Source organism: Mobula hypostoma, chromosome 20, assembly GCF_963921235.1.
Source record: "Mobula hypostoma chromosome 20, sMobHyp1.1, whole genome shotgun sequence".
Lineage (NCBI taxonomy): Eukaryota > Metazoa > Chordata > Chondrichthyes > Myliobatiformes > Myliobatidae > Mobula > Mobula hypostoma.
Window position 1 is genome coordinate 57,729,925 of NC_086116.1, and position 20,450 is coordinate 57,750,374.

Sequence of the window (20,450 nt, forward strand, 5' to 3'; positions counted from 1 at the left end):
TGAGGTTTGTAAGATTGTGAGAGGCAGAGATAGAGTAGACAGGGAATATCTGTTTACCAGGATAGAAATGTCTAATACCAGAGGGCATGCATTGAAGGTGAGAGGGGGTAGTTTCAAGGGAGATGTGACGGGTACATTGTTTACTCAAGGTACGTAGAAGCCTGGACCGTGTTGCCTGGTATGGTAGTAGAGGCAAATACATTAGAGGCTTTTAGGAGCTGTTTGGATAGGCACATGAGTGTGAGGAAGATGGAGGGATTAGAGTTTGGGTGATTTTTGATTTGATTTTTAGCTGGTTTGGCACAACACTGTGGGCCGAATGGCCTGTTCCTGTATGTTCTATGTTCTATGATCGCAGCCCAATTATTAATCACTTTATTACGAATCTTCTTTCCTCAGTGATGCAAACAACACCGCAGAGGAAGCCGGCCACCGCATCTACCCCCAACAGTTCTCCACCTGGTGCCTTGCAGGGCCAGAGTGTCCTATCCTACAGTCCTCAACGGCCAATTGGTTCCAGCCCCAAGTTCAGCCCTAACTGTATGACGGGGTTTAGCCCAAACATGCAGACACCTTCCTTGTCAGGAAGTGGGTCCTTCTCATCCTCTGTGATGTATTCACCGGGCAGCAGTTTCAACATGGTAGGTGGCGATGGGGCAGATTATCCAGCTGTTACATCTCTCTCAGTTCATATTTAAAATTGCCATCATGGGTTTATTACTGTTTTCATGTTCCCACATTTTTGCATTACAGCATAGGATTTTCTACAACCTTATAACCACTAAATCATCTTTGTAATTTCATTGTGATATAAGAAACCTAGAATGAATTTGCCCAGGGCAAACTTTTGGGGACAGGAGCCTGACGCTGAAAAACTTTTTTGGTTAAATATAAGACGATGTGGCACCAATCACTCCCCCGCCCCCCCATCTTTATAGTGTTTTGGGAGCTTTTGCATCCTCTAGAGGGGGAAATTAGTGATTTGGTTTAACATTACATCTACAATAACAGTGGTATATCCAACCTGACTTCTGTCCAGTTTCTGGAGTGGGACTTGAACTTACAACCTTTTGACCTGTGCGAGCCCTACTGGCCAAGCTGCAGCTGACACTGAATAGGGCTTGGCACTCTTGCCATCTGCTCCCCATGCACCCTATGAATTCCGCAGGATTTTGCACCCACATCTTGGGGTGCAGTCCTTCCCAGCACAAAGGGGAAAATGCAAATGAAGTTTTCCTTTAAATCCCTAGCATCTGGCTCTAAATGAGGGGATTGTAATTGGAAATATTGTTCAAGGTGTTTACTTTCCATTTCCATTTTGGCTGATGGTGGCAGTACCATGTGAAAGTGACAGCTCCTTTCCCCTGGCCGTCGTGGCCATCTGCTCCCTTCACTTGGCTTCTCATTGTTGGCGTCGTGCTGTCGCCCAGACTCTGTTGTTTGTGCTTCCATCTGCCGTTGTGTTAACACTTTCCCAGCTTCTTGAAGCACTGCCATCTAGAATATATCTTATTGATTCAATAAGTTTTTATCTACGCAGACCAATAGAGTCTGAATCAACATTCAAGTTTTGCAGGAAGGGCTGATCTCGTCCACTGTGGTTTCTGAGATACTCAGAAGGGCTGCTGAGGGGCCTGGTTAAGTGTGTTGGACCAATTGGTATGTAATACCAATTCTGAGTTGATACATCAGAATCAGGTTTATTATCATGGACATACAGTATGTCATGAAATTAGTTGTTTTGCAGCAGCTGTACAGTGCAATACATAGAGTACACTCAGGTACACTCCTATACCTAACCTGGTGGCCACAGGAGTGCAACCTGTTGTGGTCTTCTGCTTCAGTGGCCCATCCACTTCATGGTTTGACATGTTGTGCCTTCAGAGATGCTCTTCTGCACACCACTGTTGTAATTCATGATAACCTGAGTTGCTGTTGCCTTCCTGTCAGCTTGAACCAGCCTGGCCATTCTCCTTTTACCTCCTTAACAAGGTGTGTAGCAGAACTGCCACTCACTGGATTTTTTTTGTTTTTCACGCCATTCTCTGTAAACTCTAGAGACTGTTGGAACGTGAAAATCCTAGGAGATCAGCAGTTTCTGAGATGCTCAAATCACCGTGTCCGGCACCAATAATCATTCCACGGTCAAAGTTACTTAAATCATATTTCTTCTCCTTTCTGATATTTGGTCTGAACAAAAACTGAGCCTCTAGACCATGTCTGCATGCTTTTGTGCATTGAGTTGCTGTCACCTGATTGGCAGATTAAACATTTGCATTAATAAGCAGGTAAACCTGATAAAGTGGACATTGAGTTGCATACTCTAAATTATAATGAATGCCTATTACAAACTTAAATAATGCAAAAAGAGAGCAAAAAAATAGTGGGGTAATGTTAACAACAGGAATTCTGCAGATGCTGGAAATTCAAGCAACACACATCAAATCACCAGCAACTTTGATGTGTGTTGTGGGGTAACGTTCATGGGTTCATAGTCCATTTGGAAACCTGATGGCGCAGGGGAAGAAGCTGTTCCTAAAACGTTGAGTGTGTGTCTTCAGGCTCCTCTCTGATGATGGTAATGAGAAGAGTGCATGTCCTGGATGATAGGGGTCCTTAAGATAGATGATGATTATTTTTAGGCATTGCCTTTTGAAGATCTCCTCAGTGGGAGGGATGCTAGTGCCCACGATGGATCTCCTCAGCGGGGGGGATGCTAGTGCCCACGATGGATCTCCGCAGTGGGGGGGATGCTAGTGCCCACGATGGATCTCCTCAGTGGGGGGGATGCTAGTGCCCACGATGGATCTCCTCAGTTACCTGCAGCTTTCCCCAAGGGTGGGGAGAGGGGGAAAGTGAGTCTCACAGTTGGTTTATAGAGTTCCAGTGGTAATGATTTGAATTCTGCAATTCAAAACAAAGCTCTAGACTTTTTAATCTAAAGAATACTTAAATGCAGTATAAGAGTAAAGATTATTTTCTTGGTCTAGTCCTTTTATTTTTCCCTTATTCCCTGCATTTTCCCCATATCAAATGGTGATGAATGGGAATTGCCTAGCAAGGATCGAGGGCACTTGACAACTCAGTTATGACCAGATGTTGAGAAACAATTTAAACTGAGGAGGCACCTTTCACAATCCCCAAACCAATTTGCTCATTTTGAAATGTAATCACTTGTAATGTCGATAACGCTGCAGGTGTTCTTGTGGACAGCAAATTGATATCATTAGTTTGTTATATGTCACATCGTATGACGTGGGCAATCGTGGTCTTTCCACGACCATGATTGCTCTTGGCAAATTTTCTCCAGAAGTGGTTTGCCATTGCCGCCTTCTGGACCGTGTCTTTACAAGACAGATGACTCCGGCCATTATCCATGCTCTTCAGAGATTGTCTGCCTGGCGTCAGTGGTTGCATAACCAGCCTTGTGATGTGCACCAGCTGCTCATACATACATCCACCACCTGCTCTCATGGCTACATGTGACCCTGATCGGGGGCAGGTGGTACACCTTGCCCAGCAGTGACCTGCAAACTAGCACAGGGGCAGGAGAGCCTTAACCTCCTTTGGTAGAGATGTACTGTATCTCAACCCTGCCACCCCAAAAGTTGATATAAGCCCAATTAATTTTCCTTAGATTTTGTTTAGGTATGAGGTACATACTTGCACAATTTTTAGATCTTATAGTATTTAATACTTGCCACAATTCAAGTTTATCATCCTGTGATCTGGTGATACTCCATCTTTCCGAGTACTGTAGTCAGGCTGCTGCAGTCTAGTCTCACCAGCACGATAGCGTCTCTGCACTGGTAAGTTGGTCAGGTAATTACTTTTGTATTTAGGTAATGCCAACATTTATATTTTAACATTTCGATTGTCAAAGAAAAGCTATTGGCTGGTGAGGTGGGGTAGTTTCTCAGTTTTCGAGCTCCTTGAAGAGAAAAGGTGAAATTGCAATCTGTAACTTTCATTATAGTGAACGTATTATGGGAAGCTGTTTGGGTGTGGGGGAGGGGAGAGGCCAAAGGGCAACTGGCTTTTTAAAATTAAAAGTTATTAAGAAAGAAGTGAGGCTATCAATGTAGTAAATAAATCATTGTATAAGAAATCAGTATCACCCCTGTGGCACTGTCCATTGGCCTCTTGAGACTGACAATACCAAAATGTTCATGATGCATGTTAATTGAGGGGTGATTTATTTATTTTTTTGCAAGAGGCACTGAAATTCTTTTCGGCTGAGCTCATGGAGACTTCTTTCTTGTGTTGTTCAGGGCTCCAGTTTCAGTCCTCCCCAAAATTCCTATGTCTATGGTAATAACATTGCGAGTTCCGAGTGCTCCAGCCTGAGAGCTCGATACCGGTCTGCGCCAGTCGCGTACAGTGCCCCTCTCACACGAGATGAGTACGTTACAGATATGAAATCTCTGGAGAATTTCCTTCGTTCTGAAGAGGAGAAGCAAGGCCGCAGTCAAATGGGTTAGTTAAGGCTTTTACTGTTTAAGTTCTTTGTATGACAATCTGAACTACACTGAACAGGAGGGACTCTATTTTATGCCAGATCTGTACTGAGTCTTGTTCCCCACCACGGATGATGGGACCCCATTTATGGATATGAATCTTGACTGGTAGGCCAGTGGAACTTTGAGTAAATCTTCCTGCAATCAGAATCCATTTATGGTTAGTGCATGAAAACATTCTGAGATCGAGTTCCTTAACTTCCAGTAATTTCTCCCCCTCTTCTTTCTCTCCTTTTCCATTCCCCATTCTGACTTCCCTCTCACCCTTTCTCGCCTGCCCATCATCTCCCTTTGGTGCCCCTTCTTCCCTTTCTTCCATGGCCCACAGCCCTCTCCAACCAGATCCTTTCTTTGTCAGGCCTTTAGCCCTTCCACCTTCCCAGCTGCTTACTTCATTGCTGCCTCTCCCAACTACCCACCTATAGGTGTCACCTTCCCACTTGTACTGTTTCCCCTCCTTCTGCTGTCTGTCTTTTTTGGCATTTGCCTGCGACTCTGTCCGTGCATGTGCGTGCTTGCGTCTGTGATGATGTCTTTTTCATGGCTTTTACAAGGCGCGGAGCGAGAGAGAGACTGCGGGGCGCGCCATTCCTCACACAGACATTTTCACAGTATTTTTCCCTTTATTTTACGAGGTCGAGTTGCGATCTGGCCACTCAACCTGGCATGGATGGAAAGCGTACTCAGGAGCGGACCGGACTGGTTTCGAACCTGGGAACCTCCGCTTCCGGGTCCAGCGCCACCTGCAAGCCCTCCTTCCGCCTTCTAATACTAGCTTCTTCCCTCTTCCTTTCCAGTCCTGGTGAAGGATCTCAGCCTGAAACATTGGCTGTTTATTCCTCTCCATAGGTGCTGCCTGACGTGCTGAATTCCTCGAGCATGTGTGTTGCTCCTGTGAACATAATAGCTGTGTGGGAAAGAGCAGAGGTGGTGGAATTAATCAAGACCTCCTTCAACGAGCTCACAGGCACAGTGGACCAAATGGCAATGTTCTGTATTGTATTCTGTGATTGGACCAGCATCTTTTTTTGACATTTTCCAAATTTTTTTTCTCTCATGAATTTACTGGAGGCCTGTTCTGCAATAACTAGAGTATTGTGGCACAGATCTTTAAAAGGGATGAGATGCTGGAGGAGGGGAATTCTTGATATTTGAGAATATCTTTCTGTTTATTGTAAATTGGCAGGTGTTGTGCAAGAAGAGGGGAACCTTGTGCAAAGGTCTCCTAGTAGCCCACAGACGTTGCTATTAATTGCTGTGTGCAATTTTGATCATTCCCCAATTGATAAACTCAAGCAGCTGGGCTATGATCCATATTATTGGTTCCCCACTGCTGGTATAAAATCGATGACTGCAGTTGGTTTCAGTACTTCTGTGCTTTGAGGGCAAGAGCTGGTGTGTGTTATCTCAGAACTACGTTAAGCCTTACTGTGATGCTGTCCTCACTAGCTTTCTTGCCTTCGCATATTGATGAATGAGCACTTGGGTAATTTATCAGACACTGCCTTGGTCCACAGCCTTGAAGGAGAAAGGGGGGGAAAGGGCAAGGATTTATTCCATCAAATTAAGCTGGGAGTGAAGAGAATGTCCCTGCCAATATAAGGTTGTAGTATTTTGAAAGTGAGGACATTCTTTATAGATAATGTGGTGTTGTGCTTCATTTCTCAAAATAGTCTGGCTTGAACTGTAGGAGATTGGGGAACCGAATGATTTTCGTTGTCTGACTTTTATTTGCTGGAAATCTGAGTTTATTTAATGTGTGCACACAGGGAGTCCTGATTGTCCGTCCAACAGCAGTAGTCCAACTTTTTGGAACTACAGCCGCAGTAGTGTTGACTATGCACAGTCACTGCGCAAGTTTCAGTACCAGCTCGCTAGCCGCTCCCAGGCTCCTTCGGCTCACAAGGATGACACAGATCTGGGCTCCAAGCTGCTTGCAGGAGAGGTATGGTGCACTATCTGGATATCTGGCATTTCACTTCAGTAAAGGTGATGGGAAAAGTTATGTTTCTAGCAACCATGTCAGTGCTTGGCCATTAATGTTTTTTCTGCTGTTCCTACTTCTATTCTCCTATCCATTTTAACTCACCTAGAGTAAGACCATAAAACATAGGAGCAGAATTAGGCCACTCGGCCCATCAAGTCAGCTCTACCATTCCATTATGGCTAATTTATTATCCCTCAAACCTCATTCTCCTGCCTTCTCTCCATAACTTTTGACACCCTTACTAATCTTTGCTTTAACTATACGCTCTGATTTGGCCTCCGCAGGTGTCTGTGGCAATGACTTCCACAGATTGACCACCCTCCAGCTGAAGAGATTCTTCCTCAGCTTGCTTCTAAAGTGACATTCTTCTGTTCTGTGGGTGTGCCACCTAGTCCTAGATTCCCCCAATATAGGAAGCATCCTCCCCGCGTCCAGTTTGTCTGGGGCTTTCAGTCTGCTCACAAACACGAGAGAGTCTTCAGATCCCGGAAATCCAAAGCATCTCTCACAAAATGCTGGAGGAACTCAGGAGGTCAGAGCCTTCAGCATCTTGTGTGTGCCGCTTTCAATATTCAATGAGATCCTCCCTCATTCTTCTTGCATGCCAGTTATTTTCCAAACGATAAGAATGAGAAGAATTTAACCCTTCGAGCCTGCTGCACTGTTTGATAAAATTGTGAGTGATTGAATCATTACTTTGACCTGGCATTGATGTGACTTAGGCCAGGTTTGTTCTGAGCTCGTGGACATGGCTTCGAAATGTGTTTCTGAATTGCTGCCATGCATCTGACATAAACAGCAGCAATTACAGTATGTAAGGAGGGCGTTTGATGGCTGAATTAACAAGGATGTTTAGAAATACAGTATTAAGCAAATGTTAGGCACATATATATATATATATAACTAGGGTGCCTAAGACCTTTGCACAGTATGCACAGTACGGTATTTGCCAATGTGGAGCAGCGAGCGTGTTTGTAACTCTGAAGGGAGCAAAGGATGTTGGGAATGAAGGTGAGGGGGTGTGGGATAGGTGGCAGAGAAGGAGTGCCAGGGACAGGGGTGGTGTGGGTGCAGACATACCCAGCCCTGAGACGCCAGGCAAAGTCATTTGATTCCAAGCAATTGGTTTATTGATCATTACAGAATCTCTCTCTGGTGTTTCCCACTAAATCGCCACTCCCTTTCCCTTTTCCCAACCATGATTCCCTGCTCCCTTCCCTCTTCCTGCTCTCAGTCCACAATAGAGACCCATATCAGAACCAGGTTTATCATCACTCACATAGATTATGAAATTTGTTTTTCAGTTTTTTTCAGATTTTCATTTTTATATACAAATATATATATTTCCCTCACCTCAGTCACTCTCATTAAAGGCTCTTGCTCCTATATATTGTTCCAGTGTTTCTAAAATATGAATGAACAGCTCTTCTAATAATGTTGAGTAGTGAACTTGTTGCACCATTCAGTTTGATATTGAATGATCCATGCCTCAACTCCCATCTGTTGTACCACCCGTATTCCTTTCATATCAGATATTCACCTCAGTAGAGGTGGTGGCCAAGTCATTATAAAACAAAATACAAGGGCACTTAATTGAATATTGTGTGGTTTCTTGGTTTCCACCAGCTTGAGTAAGATGATGGAAGGCCAAATCGTAGAGGTGAAGGGGCTACAAACTGGAGCTCTGAGTTGTGCAAAATGGCAATAGAGTTATTACCATAAATGGGGTTTGTTCTCTACTCTAAAGTACTGCAGCCTGCACTTGCACCCCTCATTGCTCTTACTAGCCTTGCTGCTGTGTGTAATGGGAAGCCTTGTGATACAGTTTGGATGTTAAGATCTGATCACCAAATCTCCTGGTAACCTATATATAAATTGACGTTTTCCTGGCATGCATCCTACAGAATTGCAAGCTAGCAAGAATCCTTCTGAAAGGAAGGGGAAATAGACACAATGAATCTACAAGAGGTGGTGGGGGGGGGGGAACAGAATAATTCAACAGAATACTTGAATTCTGATTATTGTAACTTGCAGGTGTGGATCAGGTTGAATATGAGTCGGCAGCAGCTGGATCTTCTCGATTCTTGGACGGCTAACCTGAGGAATGTAAGTAAGAGTTGTATAAGCCTCAGTCTCTGGCTTAGATGATGCTTGCCTTACCTGTGAAGAACCCATAAGCAAATTAGTCCTAATCGAATCTGTCCGCCCCTCCACCTTGACTATTCTCATTACAACATTGGCCTACTCTGTTTGGAATTCTGAGAGTGCTAGCACAGATGTGCAGCTATGTCTCGGCTACTCTTCCCATGCCCTCTCGTGGGTGTTGACGGGGTTTGCCCACTCCATGCAAAGAGAAATGAGCAACTTCAGTCGAAACGGATAAATCTGCACTAAGCAACTGGTTACCATTTCTGCTCAGAATAAGACCAGCAGACGTAACTGCAGAATTGGGCTATTTTGCCCATTGACCCTGCTCTGCCACTCCACCATGACTGATTTATTATCCCTCTTAGCCCCTTTCTCCTGCCTTCTCCCCATCTCCCATACCCTTTGACGCCCTGACTAACCAAGAACTTATTAACCTCCACTTTAATGACTTGGCCTCTATAGCTGCCTGTGGCAATAATTTCCACAGTTTAACCATGAAGAGATCTGCATTTTAGTTAGGTTGATGGAAGCTGCTTGGGATTCCAATTTTACCGTGAATCAGCATGCTGGTACATTCAGGGTGCTGGCTCGTTGAGACTAATATTGAAACCCTTGGTGAAGGCAAATAGTTCTACTTTCATTTTATAGTTGGTTGTCCATGATGGACTCAAGCAGCAGCAGTAGTAGGGATTGTAATGCTCTCTGTATGCGAGTTCCATCTGTAGAGAAATTGAGGGAAGCAGTTTTGGTAGTTCAGCACTTTTCCTTCTGCCTTGGGCAGTCTGGGCATAACCTGACTGAGACTCTTTCAAACTTCAATAATTGATACCTTCATTTGAGGTATTGTTAGTTTTAGTTAGGTTAAAGGAACAAAAGGGCTGTGTATACACCATTTTGATGTCATTGCCAGTTTGCCTACCTTATTGCCTTTTAATCCTTTATTCTTATTTTACTTAGCGATATGGCGCATGACAGACCCTTCTGGCACAGCAAACCATGCTGCCCAGTAACCCACTTATTTAGCACGAGCCTAATCAGAGGACAATTTACAATGTCCAATTAACCTGCTGACCAGTCCATCTTTGGACTGTGTGAGGAAACCCACATGGTCACGGGGAGATTGTACAGATGGTGTCGGAATTGAACTCCATTCTCCGAAGCCCCCAGCCGTAGTAGCGTCACACTAATTTCAATGCTATCATGTCGCCCCCTAATGCATCCTTAATTCCCATGTTTGTCCGCAACTCTATTTTCTTGGAAATATTTACTAACTTGCATAGATGAAACATTATAAGATCCTGTCGTCTTGTATTTTATCTGTACTTAGTGGATCAATGAAACAATTTTGAATCGTTTGGTCAAAGAGATTGATGGTGTGAACACACAGCTAAGGAGGCTGGGATGTCCTGAGCTGCAAGTAGGTGGTAAGTATATTCTGTAAGGGCTTGTGTCTGGGAATAATGGCCATTTTTAACCATCAAGGAGGCCGAGTTACAACAACCAGGAAAATCACAGGGCAGTAGAACTGGGTGCTGCAATTATTCTCAGGGGTTAGGTTGGGGGTTGTGTTGGGCTCAGCTCATGATTTTGTGTGATTGGGCTGTTCCTGCTGGGGTACCCCTGGTGAAGGCTGTGGCTCCTTTGCTCTTCTATTCCCAGTTTGATGCTGCCCCCTGCTGTCTGTGTGAAGTTTTTGCATTCTCTCCGTGGCCACATGGTTTTCTATGGGGTGTTCCAAATACACCCCAGCATAATTGGCTATGGTAAATTGCCCTGGTCTACTGTTGGTAGTGGGATGTGGGGAGAAAGGTTTATAGGAAAAAATAGTGAGGGAGTGGGACTGCTCCATGGGCCGGCTGGATAGGCTGAGTGGTCTCTTGTGTTGGAAGGAAATATATGAAAAAAATGTGGGTTTTGGGGCGCAAGGTGAAGCCAATAAAAATGGGTCAATTGATTTGTGCCTTTTCCCTTCCAGAGACGAGTATCAGCAGCCTAAGGCAAGCAGCTCTGGTAAGAGCTCCCCAGCTTCCAACATTGAACATAGTTATCCAATACCTGGACATCACCTCAAACCAAGAGTACTTGGTGGAGAGAATCAAAGGCAAGTGTTACTGTTTAGTCTATTTCTCAGTAGTTCATGTGTATGAAAATTTCAGACTTCTATCATTAAACAACAAATTTAGATGGGATGGGATTATAAGATCTTGGGAATGGAAGGGTTAGTGTTTGAGGAGTGGTTGATTGTTCTGGGTCTGTACTCCAAGAGTTTAGAAGACTGAGAGATGAATCTCACTGAAACCTATCGAATATTCAAGTGCCTACATAGGGTGGACGTGGAGAAGATCATTCCTGTAGTGGGGGATTCTAGGACTAGAGTGCACAGCCTCACTGCAAGAATGTCCCTTTTAAAACAGATGAGGAATTTCTTTAGGTGAATTTTTGGAATGCATTGGGTATACTTAAAGTGGAGGTTGATTAGTAAGGGCTTCAAGGGTTATGGGGAGAAGACAGGAGAATGGGGAAATGGAAGAACAGAATCGATGGGTCAAATGGCCTAATTCTGCTCCTATGTCTTATGGTCTTATGATAGTTACTTTTGTTCCACTCTTTTTATGCAGTGGATTCCGTTGCCCTGTGTTGTGTTAGTGGGTTGGTGAATTTTGCAATCCTGCAATAGCGTGGAAGTTTTTGGTGCATCTGACTGACTGCACTTGCCTTGCTTCCATTGGGTGCTTGCAATAGAAAATGTTCCGTTCCTTACCATTGACAACCCCAATCCGAGCTCATACATTAGAGCTACAAGTCACTGTACTTGCTCAGATTATTGTTTCACTGGTGGTTCATAATTTCCTATTTAGGGTTTTCCTTACTTTTCTTGGTTTGTTGCAGAACTTGCTCATGGTGGTTGTATGAGTTCTTTCCGATGGAGTGGAGGAGGAGAATTCAAGTCCAGGAAATGGGATACTGATCTTCCCACTGATTCTGCGGTGAGTACCTAAAAGGGTGAGAAACTAGAGCGGGAATGAACAATGTGGCGTGTTCAAAGTAAAATTATTATCAAAGTACAATAATGCCACCATATTCAACCCTGAGATTCATTTTTTGTGGGCATACTCAGTAAATCCAAGAACCATAATAGAATCAGTGAAAGACCTCATCCAACAGGGCCGACAAACAACCAGTGTGTGAAAGGCAACATGTTATGTATGTACAAAAGGAAGGAAAAGAAATAATAAATAAGCAATAGATATCAAGGATATGAGATGAAGAGTCCTTGAAAGCGAATCTGTAGAGTTGTGGGAACAGTTCATTGTTGGGGTGAGTGAAATTATTCCTACTGGTGGTTGAGGGGTAGTAACTACCTGAACCTGGTGGTGTGAGACCTGAGGCTCATGTACCACCTTCCTGATGGCAGCAGCAAGAAGACAACATGCCCTGGGTGGTAGGGGTCCCTGATGATGGATGCTGCTTTCTTGTGACAGTGTTCATGTTGATGTGCTCAGTGTTGGGGAGGACTTTGCCTGTGATAGACTGAGCTGTATCCACTACATTTTGGAGGATTTTCTGTTCAAGGCCATTGGTGTTCCCATACCAGTTTGTCAAAATTTTAGACGTCATTCCGAATCTTGGCAAACTTATAAGGAGGTAGAAGCCCTGTCGTGCTTTCTTCCTAATTGCAATTGCGTGCTGCGCCCAGCACAGGTCCTCTGGAATAATAACACGAAAGGGTTTAAAGTTGCTGACCCTCTCTGCCTCTGATATCTCAGAGAGGACTGGCTCACGGACCTCCGGTTTCCTCCTCCTGAAGTCTGTCGAGCCTGTTCTACCAGTTATCGCTGATCTGATCTTTAGCCTTGGATATATTTTCCTTTCCAATCCCCAGATCTCCTGATTCTCCTATGGCTGAAAAATCTATAATATCAGTACTGTATCAGTGCATTTCTAGGCATGTTTAATATCTTCATAAATCTTCCAATCTATGTATATGTGAAGAAGCTATTAAAGTATGTCATCCGATTTACTGAACCATTGAATATAAACATTATAACATTTATGTGTTGGAAACGTGTACGTGCAAAGCATTGTCCGTGTGCCAGTTTTCATAGGTTGGGAAAATAAAGTTCAATATGGAGAGAAATTTAAAAAGTGTTCAAAGGTTGTTGAAAACCTGGAATTTAAGATGCTTTGAAACTAGAAGCAGGAGGTTAATGAAACAAGGAATTATGAAGCCTTAGGAATTGGGCTATAGGCATCTGAATGCTTTGCTACTAATGTTCAGATGAAGGAACGTGCCAGGGTCAAAAGTGGTGTGTTTGACTGCAGGAATCTGGAACCAGTTGGTGGGCCAAATTCAGTGGATGGTTTTACTGAGGCTCTGGAGTAAGGACAGGATCAGTGATGTGATTCTCTTAATAGATGTTCTGCTTTTCTTTCAGATTATAATGCACATGTTCTGCACTTACCTTGACTCCAGGCTACCTCCACACCCCAAATATCCTGATGGAAAAACTTTCACTTCCCAGCATTTCATTCAAACTCCAGATAAACCAGGTGAGTATTTATCTGTAGCTGCCAGTAGCAATGCTGGTACGCTTGTTTAATAACTGCAGTCACACTTTAACTTAGAACCGTGCCAAACTGGGCCGTTTGGCATCATTGGGTCTAATTACTTCATTCAGAGCAGGGTCCCATGCAGGCAGTGAGTTGAACAGTATGCATCTGTTTTTTAAGGAGGGAGGACTAGGAAATTTATAGATAGTATTTGAGTTGTGCCTAGCCACACAGTCATGGGTGTAAAGAGAATAGAGCAGTGAGCTAAGCACGTGTCCCTGTTGAGCTCCAGTGTTGATTGTTAGTGAGGTGGAACTGTTATTTCCAATCCACACAGATTGTGGTCTTCGGGTTCAGAAATCGAGGACCCACTTGCAGAGGGAGGTTCTGTAGCTTTCTGATCTGGACTGTAGGAATTATAGTGTTAAATGTTGAGCTATAGTCAACAAACAGCATCCTGATACAGGTACTTGCATTGTCCAGGAATCTAATTCTTCTGCTTTCTAATTCATTTTGCAGATACTACAAACGAGCATTTGTTTTGTATACATCAAAGTAACATCAACCCTCCACACTACCAGCTCATCTACCAGGGCCAGGTGTACAGTTTGCCAAAGGTACCCACAAGAAGTATCTTGATTTTTAATATTCTTTCTCATGATCTCTGGTACAGTGAAAGGTGTTGATTTGCATTAATAGATTGTTTCCCCAACTTGTGTCTTCAAAGATCTCACAGACAAAGGATTTTTTTTTCATTTTATTGCAGAAAGAAATATAGTTGTATAAAATACCACAAGCAGCATTCTGGGAAGTAGCATCTCTTTCCTCAGGAGTCTGCAGAGATCCGGCATGTCACCAAAAACCTTGGCAAATTTGTATAGATGTGTGGTGACAGTGTATCGACAGGCTGCATTACAGCCTGGTACGGGAGCAGCAATGCCTTTGAGCAGAAAATCCTACAAAAGGTAGTGGATTCGGCCCAGCACATCACGGGTAAAACCCTCCCCACCATTGAGTACATCTACATGAAATGTTGCTTAAAAAAGCAGCGTCCATCATCAAAGATCCTCACCGCCCAGGTCATGCTGTTTTCTCGCTGCTATCATTAGGTAGAAGGTACAGGAACCTCAGGACTCGCACCACCAGGTTGAGGAACAGTTACTACCCCTCAACCAACAGGCTCTTGAACAAAAGGCGGTAACTACACTCACTATTTCTGGTGTTCCCACAACTGATGGTCTCATTTTAAGGATTCTTTATCTTATTTCATGCTCTCAATATTTATTGCTGTTTATTTATATTTGCATTTGTACAATTTGCCATTCATTGATCCTGTTTACAGTTACTGTTCTGTAGATTTGCTAAGTATGCTGGCAGGAAAAAGAATCTTGGGGTTGTATGTAGTGACATGTATGTACTCTGATAAATTTTACTTTGAACTTTGGGGTAATGTTAACTTGTGAGAGAGTGGAAGTAGGGCACTGTGTTTGTAGACTTAGCTCAAAATTGCACAGAACTGGATGGTGTGCTTGTTGGTAGTTGGGATTTGGTCAACTGAATTGCAACCTACTTCAGTAGAATCAGCAATTGTACAATTATTAGTGGATTTATGCTGGAGTCACCAAAAACCAGAAATGTACATAAATTTTGTATAAATGTGTTGGTGTTGCAAGCTCCGCATATTTCAACACTCTTCCAAAATTTGTCCACACCACAGAGTGATGTGATAATGATCATATCATACATTGTTGAGGTTGGTTGTGGGTGAAATTTTGATTAAGATGCTTCTGCATTTGTCAGGAGGACAGCATATCATTTGATTGAGTACAACAAAACTGAAGTAGATTTCATGTTCCAACTTGGAATATTTTTTTTTTCAGGACAGGAACAACATGTTTCACACTATCCTGATGTTTCTGTACATAATTAAAACAAAGGAGTCTGGAATGCTGGGGTATGATATTTTCATTTTTTCAAACTTTCTTCATTGTTTGATAGAATGCAGTCTGTCACAGTTACAGCAATTCTGAGATTGTATTTTTCAGTGTACCTTATTCCAATGTTTTTGTTCATATTTTCCTTTGACTTCATTTACCTGGAAGCAGTGTAAATAGATTAATCAGTCATGATTAAGTCTTCACTGCCTTCTCCAAATCAGTACCCACCAATTATTGTGTCATTCTTCCTGGAACTCCAGCCTCTTTTCTTCAACTTCCCCATTCTCTTCAATTTAAAATGTACCATTTTAAAATTTTTCTAGTTCTGATAAAAAGCTATCAACATGAAGCATTATCTCACTGTCTTGGTGAATGCTGATTGGCTTGCTGACTATTGCTAGCATTTTCTGCTTTTATTTCCTGGGTGTAGCTTGCTTCTTTCCAGAGAGCAAGAAATTTAACCCAGAACTGAGGCTTTTCCTGGAGTGCAATATCGGTGAAAGTTCAGTTAACTTTCTTAAATTGTCCTTTTTCTGAAAATTTTAAGGTGATAATATCTTTGTAGCGCTTAATACATTGTTCTTTTTTTTTACAGGCGGGTAAATTTGGGCTTGTCTGGAGTGAACGTTTTGTGGATTTTTGGAGATTAAGGATAAATTGCCAGGAAACTTATCTGGTATTTGTATTGAGATCATGCAGAAACTAAATCATCTCAACACCTGAAAACTTCCTGCCACAGGCTCACATTTTCCTTGATCTCGTACTGATACATAATGGAGAAATGCCGGCCTTTGCAAAACAAACTCTCAAGCTAGCATTGTGCCAAATCCTTGAGACTTCATCACTGTACTGAGTACCTGGCTGTAGTGCAGTTCTTCCTATCAAGATGTTTTTTGTCATTTTGAACCAATTCTTTCTGTCCTGTTCAGCACCTTTTAGCAATGAATGGAAGCCAGTGTGTACATTTGAAGATCTTTAAAGCATTGTGTCTGAAATTGCCAGATTTTGATGGAAGATTGAATATCAGAATTATGAAATTCTTTGAGGAGCGGAGAGACTGTTTCAGGTCGATGTTTGTCATTGTGTGGCCAAAGTTACTGTGGTGACTCCCTGTTTCTCCTGGAATTAATCACGTGTACATTGCTGTTTTTTATATATTAATTTATCATGTACCCTGAGCAAACCTGGTTCTGAAGTACAGCAGGAAGCACTGTTTTTTGACACCCTGTCCCAGAAATGATGTCTTCAGAATGGATGTTAATGGAAGGTCGATGGGTTCATCAGGGAGGGAAGAGGATGAGGACAGATCAATTAATACTGATGAAATGTCTTTCTTCCAATGTCTGCATCCAAACAAGTGATCTGACCAATGTCCACCCAATTCGGGACTTTTTTAGAATAAATTGTGTAATAAGCATTGTGGTGCTATAGCTTCATAGACTGTGTTGGGACACACCATGGACAAACACTGGTCTGTGATCTATTCCTCACTTGGGTGATAAAGGGACCTTTTTTCCAAAACACTGTTCTAAGGAAGTTGCATCATCTTTTGTATTGTGGGTTAATGATTTGTTGAATGTTTTTATCTATTTTAACTTTTAATATCAAATCAGAAAAAATTTTGTGATTCAGTTCATAGGATGTATGAAGAAGCTGTTCCATTCAACGTAACACTTGTGCCTTTCTCTCAATGCTGGATGTGGACCCCCGAATACCAGCAGAGCTCCAGTACTGATCAGTCACTCTTCAGCTTTCAGTGGGCTATTTAATAGTTCACTCTGCCTTGAAGAGATCTTGTATAAAAAGAGAGCTGATAAAACGTCTCAACCCGAAATGTCGACTCTTTATTCCTTTCCTTAGACGCTGCCTCACCTGCCAAGCTCCTCCAGCATTTCGTGTGTGTTCCTCTGATCCTGTCTGCTCCCCAGTGGAATGCACTGAGGATTGGAAGCAGGAAAATGACTATTCTAGTTCTTCTCTCCAAGCTGTGCAGCTAACTGACCAGTGAGTTGCTCAAAGGTTCCACGGATTTACTTTATTTAGAGATACAGTGTGGAATTGGCCCTTCTGTCCCATTGCACCTCACCAACCAGCAACCCCTGATTTAACCCCAGAGTAATAATGAGAGAACTAACCAATAAGTGTCTGGACTGTGGGAGGAACCTGGAGCACCAGGAGGAATCCTACACATCCCATGGGGTGGATGTACAAACTCCTTCGAGATGATGTCGGAATCGAACTCCAGACTGAGCCGTAATAGCACCGCACTAAGCACTCTGCTGCCATGGTGCTGGCAGTTGAGCTGTGCGCAGCAGGAATGTGTGCCTGAACTTGCTCCTCAACTACCCCGCTCTTTCCCACTTTCTTCATACCCTATTTTCAATTTGAAATTGACTGCTGTAACTAGGTTACAGTGAGGAATTCTCTGCTGCCACAGCAGTGATTTACCACTCCACACCCTCTCCCTACCTATCAAACTAGTATGAGCGAGTGCGGACAGAACTTGCTGGTGTGATTGTTGTCTGCCCACCATATGTAGTCCAACAATGAATAGCTACGTGGTGACCGCACAGTCAATGCCAGTGGGGTATATACCAGGTGAATTGAGAAGCTGTGGAATGGACTGACAATTCTTACTGTTGTGGCTGAGGTAGTTGTTTCAAACTCGGAGCGGTTATGTGGTGGATAGCTTAGTTGGGTATTTTACATCTCAGTACCTGAGATGTTGCAAAAATATTTGATTTCATATTGGTAAGTATTTGTCTTGCTGGGCCAAGCTTTACCTCTTTTAATAAGTTACAATGCTGTCATTCAGTTTGAGCTGTTGAGATGACTACAGTTCAACACACAACCATTCTTTTTTGGGTGAGCACAAGGTCAGTCTCATTGGTTTCAGCTTTGCTTGGCAAAATGTTGTCTTAATGTCAAGGATATTTACTCCCATTTCTCCTCAGGAATTTAGAAACTTCGCATTGATGGCGGTAGATTTCGGTTAAGTACATTACCATTTCCACTCTCCAGTTTCCACCACACAACCAATTAATGTGACCATACATCACAGAATTAGTTTAACTCAGTGGCTGCTGGTACAGATGTATTGCAGACCCATTCTTGTAATGGCTTCAATGTCCCTGGCGAGACCTCCGTACTAACTTTCTCACTTTACAGAGCCAGCCTGGCTCTGGTAGTATTGTGGCCTCCAAGGCTGAAGATGTAGAGTGCAGAAACTCACACAGATGATAGCTCAATGTAATGTTAAAGAGAGCAAAAAAATCAAAAATACTCTTTAGAAGATTAATATTTGTTCAAATTTGATCCAAAAGATTCTCTGAAGAGCCGAGTAGTTGTATCCTGCCAACTTTTCCTCATCCGATAATAAGCTCAGTGGTGCTTTTGTTACGGGACGTTACTGGGTACAAAATGACTGCTATGTCTCCCTACATAGGAACTGCTCGTCAATAGTAATCCATTCGTTATGAAGTGTTGTACAACGTAATTTCTACGGCATAAGTTGGATAAAGGCAAGCTGAGTTGGTTTGTTAATCATTGCGCAAACACGAAATCTGCAGATGCTGGAAATTCAAGCAACACACATCAAAGTTGCTGGTGAACGCAGCAGGCCTGGCAGCATCTCTAGGAAGGGGTACAGTCGATGTTTTGGACGAGACCCTTCGTCAGGACTAACTGAAAGAAGAGGTAGTAAGAGATTTGAAAGTGGGAGGGGGAGAGCCAAAATGATAGAAGACAGGAGGGGGAGGGGTGGAGCCAAGAGCTGGACAGGTGATGGGCAAAAGGGATATGAGAGGATCATGGGACCGGAGACCTAGTGAGTAAGAAAGGGGGAGGGGGGAAGCCCAGAGGATGGGCAAGGGGTATAGTGAGAGGGACAGAGGGAGAAAAAGGAGAGAGAGAGAAAAAATGTGTGTGTATATATAAATAAATAAAGATGGGGTACGATGGGAAGTGGGGCATTAGGGGAAGTTAGAGAAGTCATTGTTCATGCCATCAGGTTGGAGGCTACCCAGAGGGAATATAAGGTGTTGTTCCTCCAACCTGAGTGTGGCTTCATCTTTACAGTAGAGGAGGCCATGGATAGACATATCAGAATGACAATGGGACATGGAATTAAAATGTGTGGCCACTGGGAGATCCTGCTTTCTCTGGTGGACAGAGCGCTCTGGCTCCATCCCTCCCCCTCCTGTCTTCTCCTATCGTTTCAGATCTCCCCCCTCCCCCTCCCACTTTCAAATCTCTTACTATCTCTTCTTTCAGTTAGTCCTGATGAAGGGTCTTGGCCCGAAACGTCGACTGTACCTCTTCCTAGAGATGCTGCCTGGCCTGCTGTGTTCATCAGCAACTTTTATGTGTGTTGTTAATCATTGGGTAGTTGATCATTGTGATCTGCAGAAGTGGGGTGAGTTAGACCAATCAAATTGTCAGCACTGCCTACGTTCTCACCAGAAGATGAACTTCTCACCTATCCTAAGGAAATCAAAAGTAGAACACAAAACCTCAGTGGTTCTGAAACATCAGATGAAGAAGCAATTTTCTCTGTTTCCAATGTAGCTGAAGAGTTTTAGACTGTAATTGTTTGCTACAGTTGTTCAGCCAGAAGGACAGACAAGGCTTGAGGCCTTCCTCATTTTCTTGTCTAAGGATGGTAGGTCATTAACATTTTCAACTTTAATTCAAGCAACATAAGTTTTACATACTGAAATATATCCCCATTCCTATGTATTCATTAGAAAAATCCTGAAACAGCTATGTATAAGGAACACTGCTAGTCTACTAGTTCATGAAACGATCTCATCGCACTTTCTTAAGGCTAATTTGGGGTGGATCATAAATGCTGACCTTTGAAGCTAGCACTCACATTCTACCGATAATGATTGAGAAAGGCTTGGTATTTTTGTGGTTGGAGTATTAAATCCAATTTTATTTACAGATCTGGTGAAGGATATTAGGATTTTAAGGTTGTTTTTGATAGAAACGAAGTTCAAGAAATATTCACCAAGTTCAGATTTTGGGTGAAAAACCTATTTTCAGAACTGAGTATTACTAGTATTTTACATCAGCTGCACTTTTTTTTTGCCTTTTGCTACATAGTTTACGGACAAACCTCTGAACCACAGCAGCTGGGGCCCTTAAACCAGTATCTTAAAAATATGTACAGTATTTTAAGACACTGGAATTCCTTTTGGGGGCATTAGTGAGCCAAATATGGTGTTACGGTACTATACAAACTATTTAACCTAATTTTAGGTCCCCAGCTGCTGTGATTCAGAGATTTGATGTTTGTATTTTAGAATA

At 42.9% G+C, this 20,450-nt stretch overlaps 1 protein-coding gene across 2 annotated transcripts in view; it reads left to right on the top strand.

Annotated features, from left to right (window-relative positions):
• The window catches only part of tmem209 (transmembrane protein 209), a 28,078-nt gene extending 11,115 nt beyond the window's left edge, over positions 1-16,963 (top strand). For both annotated transcript variants that reach the window (XM_063072194.1, XM_063072192.1), the window contains exons 5-15: positions 400-641; positions 4,272-4,476; positions 6,287-6,462; positions 8,539-8,610; positions 9,980-10,076; positions 10,628-10,753; positions 11,542-11,639; positions 13,089-13,203; positions 13,723-13,820; positions 15,084-15,157; positions 15,736-16,963. In XM_063072194.1, the coding sequence (XP_062928264.1) occupies positions 400-641; positions 4,272-4,476; positions 6,287-6,462; positions 8,539-8,610; positions 9,980-10,076; positions 10,628-10,753; positions 11,542-11,639; positions 13,089-13,203; positions 13,723-13,820; positions 15,084-15,157; positions 15,736-15,790 (1,358 nt within the window). In that variant the 3' untranslated portion in view covers positions 15,791-16,963. The remainder of the gene's footprint in view (positions 1-399; positions 642-4,271; positions 4,477-6,286; positions 6,463-8,538; positions 8,611-9,979; positions 10,077-10,627; positions 10,754-11,541; positions 11,640-13,088; positions 13,204-13,722; positions 13,821-15,083; positions 15,158-15,735) is intronic.
• Positions 16,964-20,450: the final 3,487 nt, after the last annotated feature.